The sequence below is a fragment of the Carcharodon carcharias genome, chromosome 2 (assembly GCF_017639515.1).
Source record: "Carcharodon carcharias isolate sCarCar2 chromosome 2, sCarCar2.pri, whole genome shotgun sequence".
In the NCBI taxonomy this organism is placed as follows: Eukaryota; Metazoa; Chordata; class Chondrichthyes; order Lamniformes; family Lamnidae; genus Carcharodon; species Carcharodon carcharias.
The window spans coordinates 192,843,934-192,862,659 of record NC_054468.1 but is presented as its reverse complement, the minus strand read 5'-3'; the positions used below and the strand labels follow the sequence as shown (position 1 = coordinate 192,862,659).

At 41.5% G+C, this 18,726-nt stretch overlaps 1 protein-coding gene across 1 annotated transcript in view; it reads left to right on the top strand.

Moving 5' to 3' along the window:
* Positions 1-5,097: 5,097 nt before the first annotated feature.
* Positions 5,098-18,726, top strand: part of rab3gap2 (RAB3 GTPase activating protein subunit 2 (non-catalytic)) — a 108,627-nt gene continuing 94,998 nt past the window's right edge. The window contains exons 1-2 of the mRNA XM_041180146.1: positions 5,098-5,282; positions 14,087-14,151. Of these exons, the coding sequence (XP_041036080.1) occupies positions 5,186-5,282; positions 14,087-14,151 (162 nt within the window). The 5' untranslated portion in view covers positions 5,098-5,185. The remainder of the gene's footprint in view (positions 5,283-14,086; positions 14,152-18,726) is intronic.

The following is an 18,726-nucleotide window of genomic DNA, read 5'->3' as shown; positions in this document are numbered from 1 at the left end:
GCTAATAGGAAACAAAGTGTAGGCATAAATGGGTCTTTTTCTGGCTAGCAGGATGTGATGAGTGGTATGCCATCAGTGCTGATGCCTCAACCTTTTACAATTTATATAAATGACTTGGATGAAGGGACCGATGGAATGCTTGTTAAATTTGCTGACAACACAAAGATAGGTTGGAAAGTAAATTGTGAAGAGGACTTAGAAGGCGACAAAGTGATATAGATAGGTTAAGTGTGTGGGCAAAGATCTGGCAAATGGAATATAATGTGGGCAAATGTGAAATTGTTCATTTTGGCAGGAAGAATAGAAAAGAAGCTTATTATCTAAGTGGTGAGAGATTGCAGAGCTCTGAGATTCAGCGGGATCTGGGTCCTAGCGCATGAATCACAAAAGATTAGTTTGCAAGTACAGCAAGTAATTATGAAAGCTAATAGAATGTTATCATTTATTGTGAGGGGAATTGATTACAAAAGTAGGAAGGTTATACTTCAGCTGTATAGAGCCTTGGTGAGACCACATATGGAGTATTATGTACAGTACTGATCTCCATATCTAAATAAAGATGTAATGCTTTAGAAGCAGTTCAGAGAAGGTTTCCTAGACTAATACCGGGAATGGGCAGGTTGTTTTATGAGGAAATGTTGAAACAGGTTAGGCTTGAATCCACTGGAATTAGAAGAGTAAGAGGTGACTTGATTAAAATCTTTACGATCATGAGGGGTCTTGACAGGTTGAACGTGGAGGGGATATTTTCTCTTATAGGAGAAGCTAGAACTAGGGGTCACTGTTTAAAAACAAGGGGTCGCTCATTTAAGAGATGAGGAGAAATTTTTTCTCTCATAGGTTAGTGAGTATTTGGAACATTCTTCCTCAAAAGACGGTGGAAGCAAGGTCTTTGAATATTTTTAAGGCAGAGCTAGATAGACTCTTGATTAACAAGGGGGTGAAAGGTTATCGGGGGTAGGCAGGAGTGTCAGCTTTAGGTTACAATCAGATCAGCCATGATCTTATTGAATAGCGGAGCAGGCTTGAGGGGCAAGTGGCCTACTGCTGCTCCTAATTCGTATGTTCGATTTACTAGAATGGTACCAGGAATGCAGTTACTTCAGGAGGAAAAGTAGATTAGCTTGGGATGAAGGGATACATCATAAGCTCACTGGGTCACAATTCCATTTCAGTTTTGGTTGAAGAAGTCAGCCCATTTGATCTCACCGTTTCAGAATACCAGTTCCAATGTGTTCCCGTAATGGCAATTAGCTATTTCTAAAATGAGCTTGGTGTGCTGGCCTCAACCATTTTGCCTTGGTCATCTTGGTAAATGCAGTTTCCTAACACGTATCCTAAATTTCCTTCACAACCTTGAATCTGTGTCCTTTGTCTTGCTACTTGTCTTTTGTGCACCTCCTCGTAACTCATTAGAGAGCAAATTTGGCATATATTATGGAGGAAGTCACTTGTCTGCCATTTTGTTCACCAGAGCTGTGATGCTAAAGATTCATGAAAAACATCGTTTAGCTCCTTCACACCTTACGGGTTGTGAGAAGGAATATTCAGTTGATGAATTCCAATGTCCACAAGCTTTAATAAGAGGTCTTGCAGTTTAACTAATAACTACTTTGTAATGTTAAATGAAGAAAAAGATGGTGATACTTACATTGATTCTGATAATGATGCACTGTATTTATATGTAGCTGAACAATGGCATCTCTGTCAACATTAGCAGAGCAGCAAACATCCTACAGGATCAATTGAAAGTAACAACAAGACTTATAGTAGGCCCCAAGCAGCATAAATGTCATGGAGAAGAAGATTGTTTGTGTTCATAGTAATTTTCAACTTCTGATTCATTGTGTGGGCAAAGTTTATGATCATATGTCAGCATTCATACATCAGACATGGATAATTAAGTGACTGTGTAGGTGGATTTTCACAGTACTTCATCAGCTTGGCTCAGTCGCCATGGAAAATTAAATGTCACACATTGTTTAAGGTACCAGAGCAAGGCATTCTGCTTTGTGAAGACTTTCCTTATGTACTCAGAAATGCCTGTGTTTTGATTGCTCCCACAATAAAAAAAGAGAAAACCAGTGTCAGATCAGATTTCCAATGCCTGTCATTGAAAAGGCTTACTATAAAACAAAAAATGTAGAATGTCAAAGGCATTATCAAGGAAGAAAAGTAATGGGTTGACAGTAAGACATTTTATTAACTTATAAAGAAAAGCACTATCAAACTCCAGAAACATCAGTTACGTAATTAATGGTGACTTTGGAGCATGCTTTGCCTAATGTTTTGGTATAAATCTGCATTAGAACATTACTGGATACTTGCCTGAGATGTTCTTTTGCATGGGTGGAGCATGGTAGGGTGGGGTTGGGTCGTGGGACAGGAAGGGTGTTGGCTCAATAAATGAATTGCAGGAAATTTGGGCAAAAAATCTTATAAGAGGTGCACTTGATCGAAGAAATTCACATGATGTTTTCGTGCAAAACTGGCATCAATCAGGTACACTTTCTTATAAAAAGTGCACAACATCGCTCTTCTGTCAATGTTATGCCAATAAGTTCCAGGAAATTTCAAACCAATAAGAAATTTGGAAAATTTTCAGTAACCCATTTTCAGCATGAAGTAAAAATAAAATCATTATAGATATCTTTGCCGTGGGGTGGTTTCAATTGAGAATATAGACAAATTGGTTAATACAATTCAGGCATTTTACTGATACCAGTGCACATAATGAGACATATGCTGGATTCTGCACCATCTGTTCAACAAAAATGTTAGTGGGATAATAAAGGATGTTAACATTACTGTTAAGGGTATGATAAATAAGATTGTACAAGGGCTACTTGTAGTTAATAATAAAAGCACGTACTAATGAGGTGCAGCTTTAAATAATGGAAACATTGTCAAAGATAACTTTTCCCCTTAAATCTAACAAGTGTCCCAAGAGTACAAATAAGCAGATGCTTAAAATGTGAGAAATATTAAGAAATATGACACTTAGCCCCAGCTGTAGTTTGATGAAAGATCGCTATGCATGTGTGTCAATCCATATGAACATTGCAAGAATTGTAATTCCACAATATAATATGGCTCTTTTTTCTTGCCATTTTTTTCCTTTTCCTTCCTCTTCAGGAACTGTTGCATCCTTTTCGGGACATAGTTTTGAGTGTTCAGGATGCACTTCTTGCCCCTGGTCATGTATCCGCCCTGACAGCTCATGATAGTTAGTTATTTCATTCCAGGGTTTATCACAGCCAAGGCCAAACCTATCCTGGCCTGATCTATACCTACACATAACCACACATCAAACAGAGATTGCTGGATAGTATTCACTTGATCAACAGTGGGAATTCAAATCACATTTCTCTGCTTGAACGTAAGAGTGCTGAAGCCAATTGTAACATCCCTACTTCTGTTCCAGTTGAGATCAGATAATTTCAGCCTAGGATGTTCTATGATCTAAATGGCTCAGCTGTTCAACAAATAAATTCACTGAGCCATGGGAGGTGGGGTCCTGAATATGTAAACTTATGAATTAAGAGCAGGAGTAGGCCATTTGGCCTCAAGCCTGCTCTGCCATTTGATAAGCTCATGGCTGATCCGATTGTGGCCTTAAACTGGGTGGTCAAGCCATGCCGCAAAAACAAAATTACATACTTACAAAATATTATACTGCAGAACAATTACCTGATCGTGAAAACAAATGAATTGTGACTTCCAAATGAATAAATGTATGTTACGGTGTGCTTTCTGATATGGTGCATGGCACTGTAGCTTTCAATGGTAGGAATATGTAGGTGGAATCATCAGCGAGAGTTTTAGTCCATACATCGGTCTACAATGGGACATCAGGTATTTTTGTGAACAAATTGATATGTTGGGGCATGTAAATCTACACAAAATGAGATATTTCAGTGAACAGTTGGTATTTCAAGCTGTTGTTTGCTTCGAGTGCTTGGGATAGAATGTATCCATCACAACCGACTCCTGGAAATTCGCGATGATGTGTGAATCACAGCTACCTACGCTAAAGGCGAACGTAGTATAACCTAGAAACTCAACTTTAAATGTAACATATTTGAAGGGTGAGAAACATAAATAATTGAATTCTGAGTTCAGGGTAGGGGAGTCATTGTCAAGGGTAGGAGCGTGGCTTCCTGAGGGACCCTCTGATCGCACTAGCGGGTCCCACCTTTGGGCTCAGGATGCCTGAGGAGGCGCCACCCCCACAAGACTGCAGGCATCTTCTGCAGGATTTTCATGGCTTTTGCACACGTGGTTTGGCCTCCTTCCATCATTGGAGTGATGGTGCGATTGGCCTCTGGGTGGGAAGGTCACCCTTGACACTTCCTGCCCAGGATTTAATCGGGGAAGACAGGAAGGCGACGGCGTCTCCATCTTGCTCCTTCCCACTCCATTTTATGGTTCTCCCACTTTCCAGTCTGCCTCTGGAAGAGCATTAAATTCCGCACAACTGTTCAGGTTGTGATCTTTCATCAGACACGACTCCAGTTTAACATCTCATCTTGGAAGACTTCTAGCAGTGCAGAACTCAATGCTGCAGTGAAGAGTCAGCTTAAATGATGTGCTGAACTCTATGGAGTACGGCTTAGAAAAAGAATCTTTTTATTTACAGATAAGAGTGCCATCACTGAACCAAGGTTGATACCAAATTAATCATTTGAACTTGAAGCAAATAAATCATTGGGATCCGATAGTTTACATCCCTAGATCTTAGGGGGAAATAGTGATGAATAGCTGAGGCTCTGCGTATTATCTTCCAAAATTCAATGAACCTAAAGGAAAATTAAGCCAGAGAAATAGATGATGATAAATATTTCCCAAAAAAATGAAAGCAGGCATTTAAGGTTTGATTATTGAATGATTTTAGGTGGAAATCCATGCCATCATGGGAAAATACTAAGAAGGTCAGCATTAATCAAGCGGCTCAGTTGAACAGTTGTGAGGTGACACTGTCCCTTTAAAGCACAGTCCTGGCCCTGGGGTGGCTGTGCCTTTAAGGCGCCCACGCTACTGCCTATGGAAATAATAGGCCGACGTATGGAGGCGGCGCGCCTGCGCGCTGGCGTCTTCCGTGATCGCCGCTCTCCCACGACACAGAGCCGGAGCTGAGGGGTGGTAGGAGGCTGTAGTCGGCAGGGGAGACACCTTCACCCTCAACATGTCCTGCAGCCTGCTGCATTTCTGTTCCTTCCAGGATCTCGGGATCGTCCGTGATATCCTCTTCCCTCAAGTGAAGGAGCAATCGAGGAGCGGCGGTAGGTGGAGCCCTGGTTATTTGAGGTGATGTTGAGGGGCTGGGGTGGACACAGACAGGGCCGGGGGCCTGACACTGTATGCGGCGGGGATGATCTGGATGCTGCCTCTCAGTCTCTTTCGGGACATTGAGAAAGGCCTCCGGCGAATGTCACTCGAGTCTGGTAGTAGAAACCCGGGGTTGTCAGCCACGGCACTTGGGCCCAGTCATATTTTCAGTCCGAGATCATAAACTTTGGTTAGGTAGCATCACGTTCAGTTCAAAGCTGTTGGGTAAGATGCAATCAGACACCAGTTAGAGGAGTGGGATCTCACTTAAGATTGGCCTAGTTATTTTCCCCTGAGCTGTTTGACCAATATTTGTCAAGGAAGTAATACTACTAGGTATATTTTATTGTAAATATGGGTAGGGTAACCCACAGGCTATTTATCATCATGAACAGTTGTATAGATACTGCTGGATGTTGACGTTCCCAGTTTAAGCAATGTTTTGATGGAAGCTCTTGGTGCATTATACCGATCTAATGTTATAAATTTGAAATGAGTGCCCAAGGTACGATAGCCACACTTTGTTTGATCTGGTGTTTACCAAAAATAATGAAATTACATTTACCGTTGTAAACAAGGAATTGCAAGTTACACAATTTTGGCGAAAGCAAATGGAGTTTAGATCATGTTACTACTCAGGACATTTATATAACTATTCAAGTTTGTCTTGTTCCTAGATGAGTTATGTAAATTCCATTTGAGATAAGCTGATAGAATAAAGCTATGTTAATAGTGCAAGGTGGCAACTATAACAGCTTATATTTGTATAATGCCTTTAATGTAATGAAATGTCCCAAGATGCTTCTCGAGCATTATAAAGCAAAGTATGACACTGAGCCACCTAAAGAGATGTTAGATCAGATGACGAAAAGTTTGGTCAAAGAGGTAGGTTTTAAGAAGTGTTTTGAAAGAGGAAAGTGATGTGGAGAGGTGGAAAGAATCCCAGAACTTGGAGGCACAGCAAACAATGGTGGAGCAATTATAATTTGGAATGCACAAAAGGCCACAGCTAAAGGAGTGCAGGTATCTGGGAGTGTTTTGGGTGGAGATTACAGAGATACTGAGGGGAGAGGCCATGGAGAGATTTGGAAACAAGAGTGAGAATCACTTCAAATCTACCCTAGATTTAAGGTCTTCTCTAATTTTTCAAATTGATTGTATGGTTATAATGTGCTTATGAACATGTTGTTTGCAATGACTTCAATTCTGAACTTAAGATCACCAATTTGTAACTGGAAGTTTCAGTTGCAATTACAATGTCTGATATCAAAAGGGAAGATGGTGCATCAGCTACTGGAGTCTCCAGGCCTGTAACTAGCTTATTCCAGTTTTTGGGATCAACAGCAATGCACTGACAAAAGCTGACAAATGTTGGTCTTCTGGCATAAATTCCTTTTAAAGACAGTTTACTTTGGTGCCTGATGGAGCATAAAGACCAAACTGGGGCACTGAAGCTGTCTATAGCCTCTTGGCTATTTTGGCATAACTTAATATTTGAAACATGTAAATTAATTATGGAATTTAATAATTTAACCAGTATGAGCTTTGATTTTGTTTTTGTCAGCAGTGGCCAATCTGTGTTTATGCACTTTGGTGCAATTTTGCTGGTATTTATGCTCCATACAAACCACCTCTAATTCTATTTACGTTATGTCTAGCTATTCAAATATCCTTCTAATTCTCACTCATATTTAATTAGCTTGCCCTTAAGTTTTAAAATTGTGCAGGCCAAGAGAAAAATGCCTCCATTGCCTGTGCTGGTTCTCAGAGAGACCTGTTCAGCCCCGTTGCTTTCAGATATTTAAAGCTATTTTGATTCTGCTTCTACTATTGCTAATAGATTATTTAATCTTCTAACAGGCCTCTTCCTCTTTTACCTCTTTATCCTTTTGCTAAATTTCTTCCCTAAGCTTTTCTTATTTATTCACTCATGAGATGTGGGCATTACTGACAAAATTAGAATGCATTTTTCATCCTTAATTCTCTTGAGAAGGTGGTGCTTCGCTGTCCCTTAAACTGCTGCGGTCCGTGTGGTGTAGGTGCTCCCACAGTGCTGTTAAGTAGGGAGTTGCAGGAATTCAACCCAGTGACCATGAAGAAACAGCGATATATGTCCCACGGCAGGATGGTGTATGACTTGAAGGGGGACTCAGAGGTGATGGTGTTGTCATGTGCCTAATGCTCTTGCCCTTCTATGTGATAGAGGTGTGTTTAGGAGATGATGTTGAAAAATGCTTGCCGAATTGTTGCTGTACATCTTGTACGTGGTATGTGCTGTACTCTGGTGGCAGAGGGAGTGAATGTTTCAGATGGTGAATGGAGTGCTGATTAAGTTAACTGTTTTGTTCTGGGTGGTATAAATATCTTGTGTGTTGCTGAGGCGGCACTCATCAAAGCAAGGGAATATTGCATCATACTCCTGACTTGTGCTTTGTAGATGGTGGACAGGCTTTGGGGAGTCAAGAGGTGAGTTACTTGCTGCAGAATTCCCAATCTCTGACCTGCTCTTGCAGCCATTTTTGTGGCTAGTCAATGATAATTTAAATAATTATTTCATCCTGTTATGAATTAAGCCACTAACAGAAGGAAGAGGCTTCATGAATATCTCCATCCTTCGCTGGCATCTATTCAACAATATGGAAAATTGCATGGGTATTGATTTGCACAAAAAGCAGGACAAATCCAACTCAGCCACTCGCTTGACTTAACAACCTCTCTAAATTATGAGCAAAATGATCGACGAAGTCATCAACTGTGTTATCAAATGGCTCTTACACATCAAGAAATTGCTCACTGACAGTTTGGATTCTGCCAGGACCACTGGCTCCAAACCTCATAACGGTGTTTTTCCACACAGATGAGCTGAATTCCAGTGCTGAAATGAGAGTCAATGCATGAAAAGCTAGTTTTTGAATTGGTAATCATGAACCTATTGGATTGTTGTAAAAAGTCAACTCATGTACTAACAGCTTTTATGGAAGGATATCTGCCATGCTCACCCAATTTGGCCCAGGTTCGACTGCAGACCCACCGCAATGTTTCACTTTTCAATGGCCAAGTAAACCACTACCATTACAAAAGGTCAGATTTGGACATGACAAGGCACCTTGTTCAGCTGACTTTGCATTGCTTTTCTCATTTACAGACAAGTCAAGTAAACAGTCTGACATTGTCATACTCAGAATCGTACCTTTCAAGTAATGTCCACATTCCTCCATCATCATCCCTGGTATGTCTTGTCCTACTGGCAGAACAGGCATGCAGATGAAGACACAACAGTGGTATACAGTCTGGAGGGAGGGACCCTGGGACTCCACCACATTGATTCTGGCATCCATGAAGTCTCATGGTGTCAGGTCAAACATGGGCAAGAAAACCTTATGCTGATTATCACCTGCCACCCTCCTTCAGCCGATGAATCAGTACTCCTCTATATTGAACACCACTTGGAAGAAGCACTGAAGTAGAAATGGGGCAGAATGTACTGTTGAATAGTGACTACTAACCAAGCTGGCTGACTCCTGAAGAACATAACTGCTAGACATATCTTGTGGCAGGTAAGAGGGGGAAAAACCCACTTGACCTCATCCTCACCAACCTACCTGTTGCAGGTCTAAATGACAGTTGTGGTCAGAGTGACCACCTCTTGGTCCAAGTGGAGACACAGAATCTTTACACTGAGGGCACTGCACTGTGTATGGCGCTGCTGTCATGCTAAATGGGATAGATTTGGAATAGATCTAGCAGCTCAAAACTAGACATGCATGAGCCACTGTGGGCCATCAGTAGCAAATTTCTTTCATCACAATCTGTAATCCCATGGCCCGACATATCTCACAATCTGCCATTACCATTGAGCCAGATGACCAACCTGGCTAAGTAGGGAGTGTAGAAGAGTATGCCAGCAATGACATCACCAGGAGCACCTGAAAATGAGGTGCTAATGTGGTGAAGATACAACATAAGATAACTTCCATGCTAAACAGTAAAAGCAACATAATGCAGATAGTTAAGTGGTCCCACAAGCAGCGGATCAGATCAAAGCTCTATAGTCCAGCCAGATCCAGTTTTGAATGATGGTTGACAATTAATTAACTTAATGGTGGAGGAGGTTCCAAAAATATCCCCATCCTCATTAAAGGGAGAACCCAGAAAATCAGTGCAAATGATAAGGATGAAGTGTTTGCAATACCTTCATCCAGAAGGACCATGTTGGCTTCTTCCTGAGGATTGAGGAATCTAGAGCATGGGGCACAGTCTCAGGATAAGGGGGTGATCATTTAGGACTGAGATGAGAAATTTATTCAATCAGTTGTGAATCTTTGAAATTTTCTATCCCAGCCGGTTGTGAATACTCCATCATCCGCTATATTAAATGCTAGGATAGACAGATTATTGGTGTCTCAGGAAACCGAAGGATTTAAAAAATTCATTATTTTTCATTCATGGAATGCGGGTGTCACTGGCTAGGCCAGCATTTATTGCTTATCCTTAATTGCCCTTGAGAAGGTGGTGGTGAGCTGCCTTCTTGAACCGCTGCAGTCCCTGTGGTGTAGGTACACACGGTGCTGTTAGGGAGGGAGTTCCAGGATTTTGACCCAGCGACAGCAAAGGAACGGTGATGTATTTCCAAGTCAGGATGGTGATTGACTTGGAGGGGAACTTCCAGGTTCCCATATGTCTGCTGCTCTTGTCCTTCTAGATGGTCATGGTTGTGGGTTTGGAAGGTGCTGTCTTAAGTAGTTATGTGAGTTCCTGCATTTCACCTTGTAGATGGTACACACTGCCTCTGTACGTCAGTGGTGGAGGGAGTGAATTTTTGTGGATGGGGGTGTCAGTCAAGTGGGCTGCTTTGTCCTGGATGGTGTCAAGCTTCTTGAGTGTTGTGGGAGCTGCACTCATCCAGGTAAGCGGGGAGTATTCCATACACACTGCTGGCTTGTGCCTTGTAGATGGTGGACAGGCTTTGGGGAGTCAGGAGCTGAGTTACTCACTGCAGGATTCCTGGCCTCTGACCTGCGCCTGTAGCCACAGTATTTATATGGATAGTCCAGTTCAGTTTCTGGTCATGTGGGGAGTGAGGGGGAAAGTGGAGTTGAAGCCCAAGACCAATCAAGGTACATTGAATGGTGGAGCAGACTCGATGGGCTGTACAATATACTCCTCCTATCTCTTGTGTTCTTGTTCTAGGTCTCCAGCATCACAGATGTCAGTCTTCAGCCAATTTGGTTGACTCTGTGATATCAAGAAATGACTGACTGCAATGGTTACAGCAAAGGCAGTGGGCCCTGACAACATCGCAACTGTAGTGCTGAAGGCTTGTGCTCCAGAACTAGCTGCATCCTTAACCAAGCCATTGCAGTACATCTATGACATTGGCATCCACCTGACAATGTGGAAAATTGCCACAAAGCAGGACAAACCTGATCCAGCCAATTACTGTTCCGTCAGTCTACTCTCAATCATCAACAATTATGCAGCAATAACCTGCTTACCAGTGCTCAGTTTGGGTTCTGCCCGGGCCATGTGGCTTCAGACCTCATTACAGCCAAAGAGCTGAGGCTGAGGTGAGATAAGAGTTGCTGCCCTTGACATCAAGGCAGCATTTGACAGTGTGTGGTATCAAGGAGCCCCCAGCAAAATTGGAGTCAGTGGAAATCGTGGGTAAAGCTCTTCATTGGTTGGAGTCATATCTATCACAAAGGAAAATGGGTGTGGTTGTTGGAGGCCAATTATCTCAGCCCCAGTACATCACTGCAATTGTTCCTCAGGATCATGTCCTAGGCCCAATCATATTTAGCTGCCTCATCAATGACCTTCCCTCCATCATAAGGTCAGAAATGGGGATGCTCACTGATGTTTTGCACAGTGTTTGATATCATGCACAACTCTGCAAATACTGAAGCAGTCCCTGCCTGCATGTAACAAAACTTGGCCAACATCCAGGTTTGGGCTGGTAAGTGACAAGTAACATTGACACCCACAAGTGCCAGAGAAGCTGAAAGAAGAAAAGTGCCAGGCAATGAACATTTCCAATAAGAGAGAATCTAACCATTTCTAATACTATTGTTGAACCCCACCCCCTTCCCACAACCATCAGCATCCTGGGAATTACCATTGACCAGACTCTAACTGGACCAGCTACATAATTACTGTGGTTACAGCAGCAGGTCAGAGGCTGGAAATTCTGTGGCATGTCACTCACCTCCTGGCTCCCAAAGCCTCCACCATTTACAAGGCACAATTCAGGATTGTGATGGAATAGGCTTCACTTGCCTGGATGAGTGCAGCTTCGACAACACTCAGAAGATCAACACCATCCAGGACAAAGCAGCCCACTTGATTGGCAACCTATCCACCATCTTACATGTTCACTTCCTCCACTACCACACAGACTTTACAAGATGCACTACAACTTGCCAAGCCTCCAGCATCTTGAAAACCCACAACCTCTGCCATCTAGAAGGACAAGGGCAGGCAATGCATAGGAACACTACCACCTGCAAATTCTATTTCAAGCCTTGCACCATCTTGACCTGGAAATATATTGCTGTTCCTTCACTACCACTGAGCAAATATCCTGGAACTCCCTTTTTTAACAAATTTTCTTTAGAAATTTGGGTGTATCTACACAAGAACCCTCTTGTGGTTCATTAAGGTGCCTCATCACGACTTTCCCAAGGGCATTTAGGATGGGCAATAATGCTGGCTTTGCCAGCAAAGTTCACAACTTGCGCAATTTTTAAAAAAAAATTATTTTACAAGGCCATCAGCTTGTTTTTTCTATGGATCTTTTACTACTGCCAAGAGTGGTGCCATTTATCCCCCCTCTAACTTCCATAGTCATAATGCATATCTACTGAGTGGAGGGGTGAACATACCTCTTATCCACCACCACCCCCCACCCCCACCCCCGTCGAGCTTTTTGTTTGAGGATTTTCTCGAGGGCTACTTTTTGGTTTTCAGGGGCCCCTTGAAGGTAAAGCCTCCATGAAAGGATATTAAAGAAATGAGAGACTGAGTGCTGGGAAGGTGGCCAAGAATTCAACAACAATTAAACAGTTTTCTTTCATTCACCACACAAACACACTTCTACAGCAGACATTTAAAGAAAAACCTAAGGGAAACATAGAAAAACTGGATTTCCCCCACAATACTTTTTCTTCCTCCACCCTGATCTCTCTACTTTAAACTTTACTCAGAAAATAATTTATTAGATAAATATGAAAGAGGAAGAAAGCCATTGGAAAGGATTTAATAATTTTCCTCTATTGTTTGACTATTGTTGTTCCAGCAGTAGTTTGTGAACTTGAAAGCTAGGCCCAGGTGAAGGGTTTTAGAAGGAAAAATAAAGATTAAAAACAGTTGGGAGATCCCATACGTACCAAAGCTGTAAATGTCAAAATGAACAATGTTGCTTGTTGCCCACGTACTTTTTCTTTTGCTGTGAGAGGCTTCCTTCTCCCAATCCGCCATCTCCTTGCTCACGCTCTCTTGCGATCTTTCTTACATTCCCTTTCTCCCTCACAAGCTAACACAGCCGGAGCTGCTTTACCTGAACTGGATCCGCCACCATTTTGACCTCCCTCTCTCCGCCGGATCCGTTGATGGTGGTGCCGACATCCCAATTTTCTTCTTTTCCTTTTTATATTGAACTAGGATTGTTGTTGCAACTGAACTAGGATTGTTGTTGCAACTGAACTAGGATTGTTGTTGCAACTGAAGAGGGGCAGGCTACTGTGTTCCACCACAAATCACATTAACATGCTGTGCCTTAAGGCTTCCCGAGAGGACTAGAATTGAAATGCCTGTGGTTCAGATGATCAGCAATGCCTTGGACTGCACTTTGGTATTGTCAACTGCTAGCAGATTTTTTTTTTGAATTGCAGAACTGAATAGGCTAGTACTTTTAGGTAACCAAGCAAAAGAACAGGAAGGGATTTTTGACTTTTTATTCATTCATGGGACGTGGGCATCGCTGGTTAGGCCAGCATTTATTGCACATCCCTAATTGACCTTGTTCAGAGGGCATTTAAGAGTCAATCATGTTGCTGTGGATCTGGAGTCACATGCAGGCCTGGTAAGGGCAGTAGATTTCCTTCCCTAAAGGGCATTAGTGAACCAGAAGGGTTTTTATGACAATTGACAGATTTTTAAAATTTAATTCAAATTCCACGATCTGGTGCTAATGGCATGTGGGAAACATAAGCATGTGCTCATTTCACTGCTGCAGAATATAGAACTCTCAGGCACTGTCCCATTGATTATTTATGTTTTAAGTACCACTGAATTAATTCTCTGAGACAGAGGATTGTGGTTTCAAACTCCACATCTAGGGTCTAGGTTTTCCAATGGTAAAGCCAACCAAGACTCATTCATTTTAGTGTGTTGCCATAAGGTTTATAATCCAAAAATTTAGGCAACAGTATCTTCAGTGACTATTTCAACTATTTAATAGTGTAGTTACATTAGAAATGTTTGTACAAAGTGTTTTTGGCTTTTTAACAACAGAAAATTTGTGGTCAGTAAATCTGGTGCAAAGGGACTAACTCACTCCAGGTTCAGGCTGCATTTATAGAGTAAGAACAATGTCAGTGCAACATGAAACCATATTGTCCCATTGTTGCTACAGTTATAACAATGCTCACTAACTCTTCCATCATTACAAAGCAACACAGTCATGCTGATGAAATGTGTGTTGCTTATTGAAACCGTTGTAGATATGTAAGTAATGCTTTGATTATTCTTTCTGTTACAGATAAAGAACACAACTGGGAAGATGAAGATTGGGGAGCATGGGAAGATGGTGAATTGAAAGAAACTGTACGCCTAAACTGTCAATTTTTTTTCGCTTTGTTTTAAATTGTTAATTGACATCTGATTGTGTTTTGTGGGATTGGTAAGCACCAATTTATTTCATTAAGGAGCTGGTTGTACATTAATGGTCATGGACCTGATGGGGCCAGTTATTCCTGGAGTTCCACGGAGATCAGTCTAAAAAATATTGCTCTTTACCATGGTATCAGTGATCTGGGTGAGGGCATCAGAGAATCCATCGAAATTTGCAGATGTTATGAAGATACAGAGTGGTTGCAGCATAGGAGGAGGCCATTTGGCATGTCATGTCTGTTGGCTGCCTGCAAGAGCAACTCATCTAGTCCCACTCCCCCACCTGCCTCCGCCAAACTCTCAGGCAGTGCATTCCAGATCCTAACCACTTGCTGTATAAATAAAAGTTTTTCCTCATGTTGCCGTTGTTCATATGGCCAATCATCTTAAATAAGTGTTCTTTGGTTCTGGATCCTTCCACCAATGAGAACAGTTTTTTCCTACTCTGCCCAAACCCATCATAATTTTGAACACCTCTATCAAATCTCTTATTCTGCTACATAGAGAACAGCACCAGCATCTCCAACCTATCCACATGACTTAAGCTCCTCACGCCTGGAGCCATTCTCGCATGTTTTTTCTGCATCCTCTCTAATGCCTTCACGTTCTTCCTGGGAAGTGGCAGCATAGTGGTATTGTCACTGGACTAATATTCCAGAGTCCCATGGTACTGGTCTGGGGACCCAGATTCAAATCCCACCATGGCAAATGGTGAAATTTGATTTCAATAAAAATCTGGAATCAAAAGTCTGATGCCCACGAAACCATTGCCGATTGTTGTAAAAACCCATCTGGCTCACTAATGTCCTATAGGGAAGGAAACCTGCTGTTCGTACCTGGTCTGGCCTGCATGTGACTGTAGACCCACAGCAATGTGGTTGACTCTTAAATCTCTCTGAACAAGGGCAATTAAGGATGGGCAATAAATGCTGGCTTAGCCAGCGACTCCCACATCCCATGAACGAATAAAAAAAAAAATTCCTAAAGTGTGCCCAGAGCTGGATGTACTACTCCAAGCTGAATCAGTGTTTTATGCAGATTTGTCCTAATTTCCTTGTTTGTGTGCCCTATGCCCCTATTTATAAAGTCCACAATGTTGTATGGCTTATTAACCACTCGTTTGTGGACATATCTCCAGGTTCCTCTGCCCCTGCATCCTTTTTAGAATTGTACCCTTTAATTTATATTGCTCCTTTTCTCTCTCCCTCCCAAAATCTATCACTTCATACTCCTCTGCATTAAATTTCCTGTCCACCATTCCACCAGGCTATGATGTCCTCTTGAAGTTTATTGCTATCCTCCTAACAGTTCACAACACTCACTTGATTTTTGTCTCAACTTATTGTTTCTGAAAACTTTTCCACCACTGAAGTTAAACTGATTGGCCTGTAGTTGTTGGTTTTATCTTTGCACCTTTTTCTAAAATAGGGGATAACATTTGTATATGTGCAGACAGACCAGGCCATAGTTGAAATAAAGAGCTGCGGTCAGACTGTGGTGCTTTCAGGGGGTATGTGTGGACTAATATTTGGCAGATGTGTTAAAAAAAGAATGCAGCATTGTAAGCATATGAGGGAGACCCCATATTAATTGTCTGATGACAGTACCGTTCCTAAAGTGATTTTATTGATTTGGAATAAGCAGAATAAATACAGAGAATAAACAAAACAGCATCACCTCTGGGTGGAGATGCAATACCTGCCTCTTACTTCAATTCTCCACAATGAGTTCTTATAAGAACATATTGGCCATTTGGCTAGTTGAGCCTGCTCCGCCATTCAGTAAGATCATGGCTGATCTGATTGTGACCTTCACTTCACTTTCCTGCCTAACCCCCATAACCCTGAACTCCCTTGTCAATCAAAAATATGTATAGCTCAACATTTAATATATTCAAAGACCACTGCTCATTGGGAGGAGAATTCCAAACAGGAATGACCTGCTGAAAGAAGAATTTCCTCCTCATCTCCAACTCTATTTTTCATCACTTATATTTTCTATCACTTCCTGCGTTGTCATTTGATCATCCTGTGGTCCAAGTTCTGTGCCTCCGCTAACCTGTCTCATATTGTTCACTCCATCTGAAAATACACTTGATTAGTATGTAAACTGACCTTTGGATTTTGTAAAGATTGTAATCTCATCATCTCCCTTGCTTCCATTGATCAGTAGCCCTCAATTTGTGATCAAATGGTAAACAGCCCACACAATATGATCAAACAGGAATACAGAAAATGCTGGAAATGCTCAAGACCAGGTAGCATCGGTAAGGAGAGAACTAGAGTTAATGTTTCAAGTCAATGGCCTTGTATTGGAACTGGAAAAATTTAGAGTTTTATTCTGTTTTGACCAAGTACTGAGGCAGAGGTGGGAGGAATGCAGGGGAAATAAGATAACAAAAAGGGTGTTGGTGCAAGATGAAAGGAGATGGTAATGGGGACAAGTAAAGATCAATCTTGAGAACTAAATCTGAATAATGGAATCATCACCAACTGCTGCTGTCCAAACAAAAAGGGAGCAGAGGTTATGATCTGTAATTGTAGAACTCAGTGTTAACTCTGAAAGACTGTAAAGTGCCAATTCGAAATCTGAGGTGCTGTTCCCTGATCTTGCTTTGACCATCATTGGAACAATGTAGGAAGAGGAGGGCAGGGATCAGAGTGTGAATGCAGCTAACAATGACAAGCAACTGAAAGCTTGGGGTTATCTTTGTGGACTGAATTAAACTGTTCTGAAGTGGTCACCCAATCTGTGTTTGGTTTCCCCAACATAGTGGAGAGCACATTGTGAACAGTGAAAGCTGCACACCAAATTGAAAGAAGTACAAGTAAACTGTTGTTTCACCTGGAAGGTAAAAGGGCAACTGTTGCATCTCCTGTGCTTGCATGAGATGGGGAGGGACTGTTGAGATGATTGAAGAATGGAGCAGGGTGTCACAGAGAAGGAGCCCTTCAGATTGCTGAAATAGGAGAGGACATAAAGATATGTTTATTGGCAGTGTTGTGCAGGAGGTGGCAGAAATAAGTGAGGAGGGTGGGATGGATACTGAGTATGAGGGAAATTTAATCATGGTTCTGGAAAGGAGGGTAAGGAGTGAAAGCAAAAATGCAGGAAGTGGAATGGACATGATTTTTGCCTGACCTGCTGAGTATTTCTAGCCTTTTCTGTTTTTTTTATTTTTGATTTGCAGCATCTGCAGAATTTTGCTTTTATGTGATCAAACAGGTTTCAGTTTACTGTTGCAACCCCCAAAACTTATTCTACCTTAATGTTGTGACATTCAAAATTTATTAACTTTCATAAGAAAGAATTTTTTGCCTTATGTAGTGCTTTTCTTGACCTCAGGGCAACCCAAGGTGTTTTATAGCCAATGAAGTACTTTTGAAGTGTAATCACAGTTTTAATGTAATATCTGAATTCTACCATTACCACACTGCCTGCTTTTAAGCTAATGCTTGAAAATATCTTGCTTCCTTACAATGTCAAGTTTGTACGCAACATGCAGGTTTGCATGCTTAAGGCTGTTGAGTGATTGAAAGATCTTGGGGGTGGGGATGGGGATGGTGTTGGTGTATGATTTACTGAAGATCTGTGACCAATGTTGCAAAGTTATAGTGTTAGCAAATAGGTTATTAGTATATATTGCTAGGATAATTCGATATAAAATAAGAAATACTATCCTTATCATATACAAGACTTTGTCCAATTTTGGTCCCCTCATGTTTTTGGGGATATCGAGACCTGGAAAAGGGATCAGTGGATGGATGGTTCAGTATCCCACTTGATTGGTTCCTAGTATAAGAGCCATTGGCTGTCTGGACAGGCTTAGATAACTGGAAATATTATTGAGATTTCACACATAATGAAGGAATTAAATTCTCTTCAAAGATTTTTTTTTTGAACACTTGCTGTGAATCTACTGCATGCACTACCAACTTAAAGGTCTGTGATTCTCTGTGAAAAGAGTTATGCCGTATAATATAGCTGTATGCTTTTGTAACTTATACTTACACTCCCTAGTCTTTGCTAACTCTCAATTTCTGAAGTCAAGCTTCAGAAAATGTTAGTAGCCCATAAATCATCATATTTGACTTGTGACTTTTATCTGAACATTTCATCTTCCATTAAGAATTTGTCAAGTTTACTTTTTGGCTGCTAATCCTATTGACTTTTCAGTTTGTTCAATGGTGACTTCAAATAGAAATACTTCCTGCCACCTCTTTATATGTTTTATAGATATGACTTGTCACATCATCCCCATTCTCTCTGAAATGAGTTTTCAAATGCCCTGCATGCATTCCAAACCATTAGATCCTACCCTCATAAATTAAAGCCTTCAGCTTGGATATCATCCTGGCCATTTTCCAATGAACCGTCTCCAAACCTCCACCATCTGTGGGCACCAAAACAGAACACAGTGTAACTTGCTGTTAATTGCAGCCAGAAAATGAGACACTGCTTTCTAGCGTAAAAGATGGAGTAAGTATGGATGCTAGTGACTTATAGCCA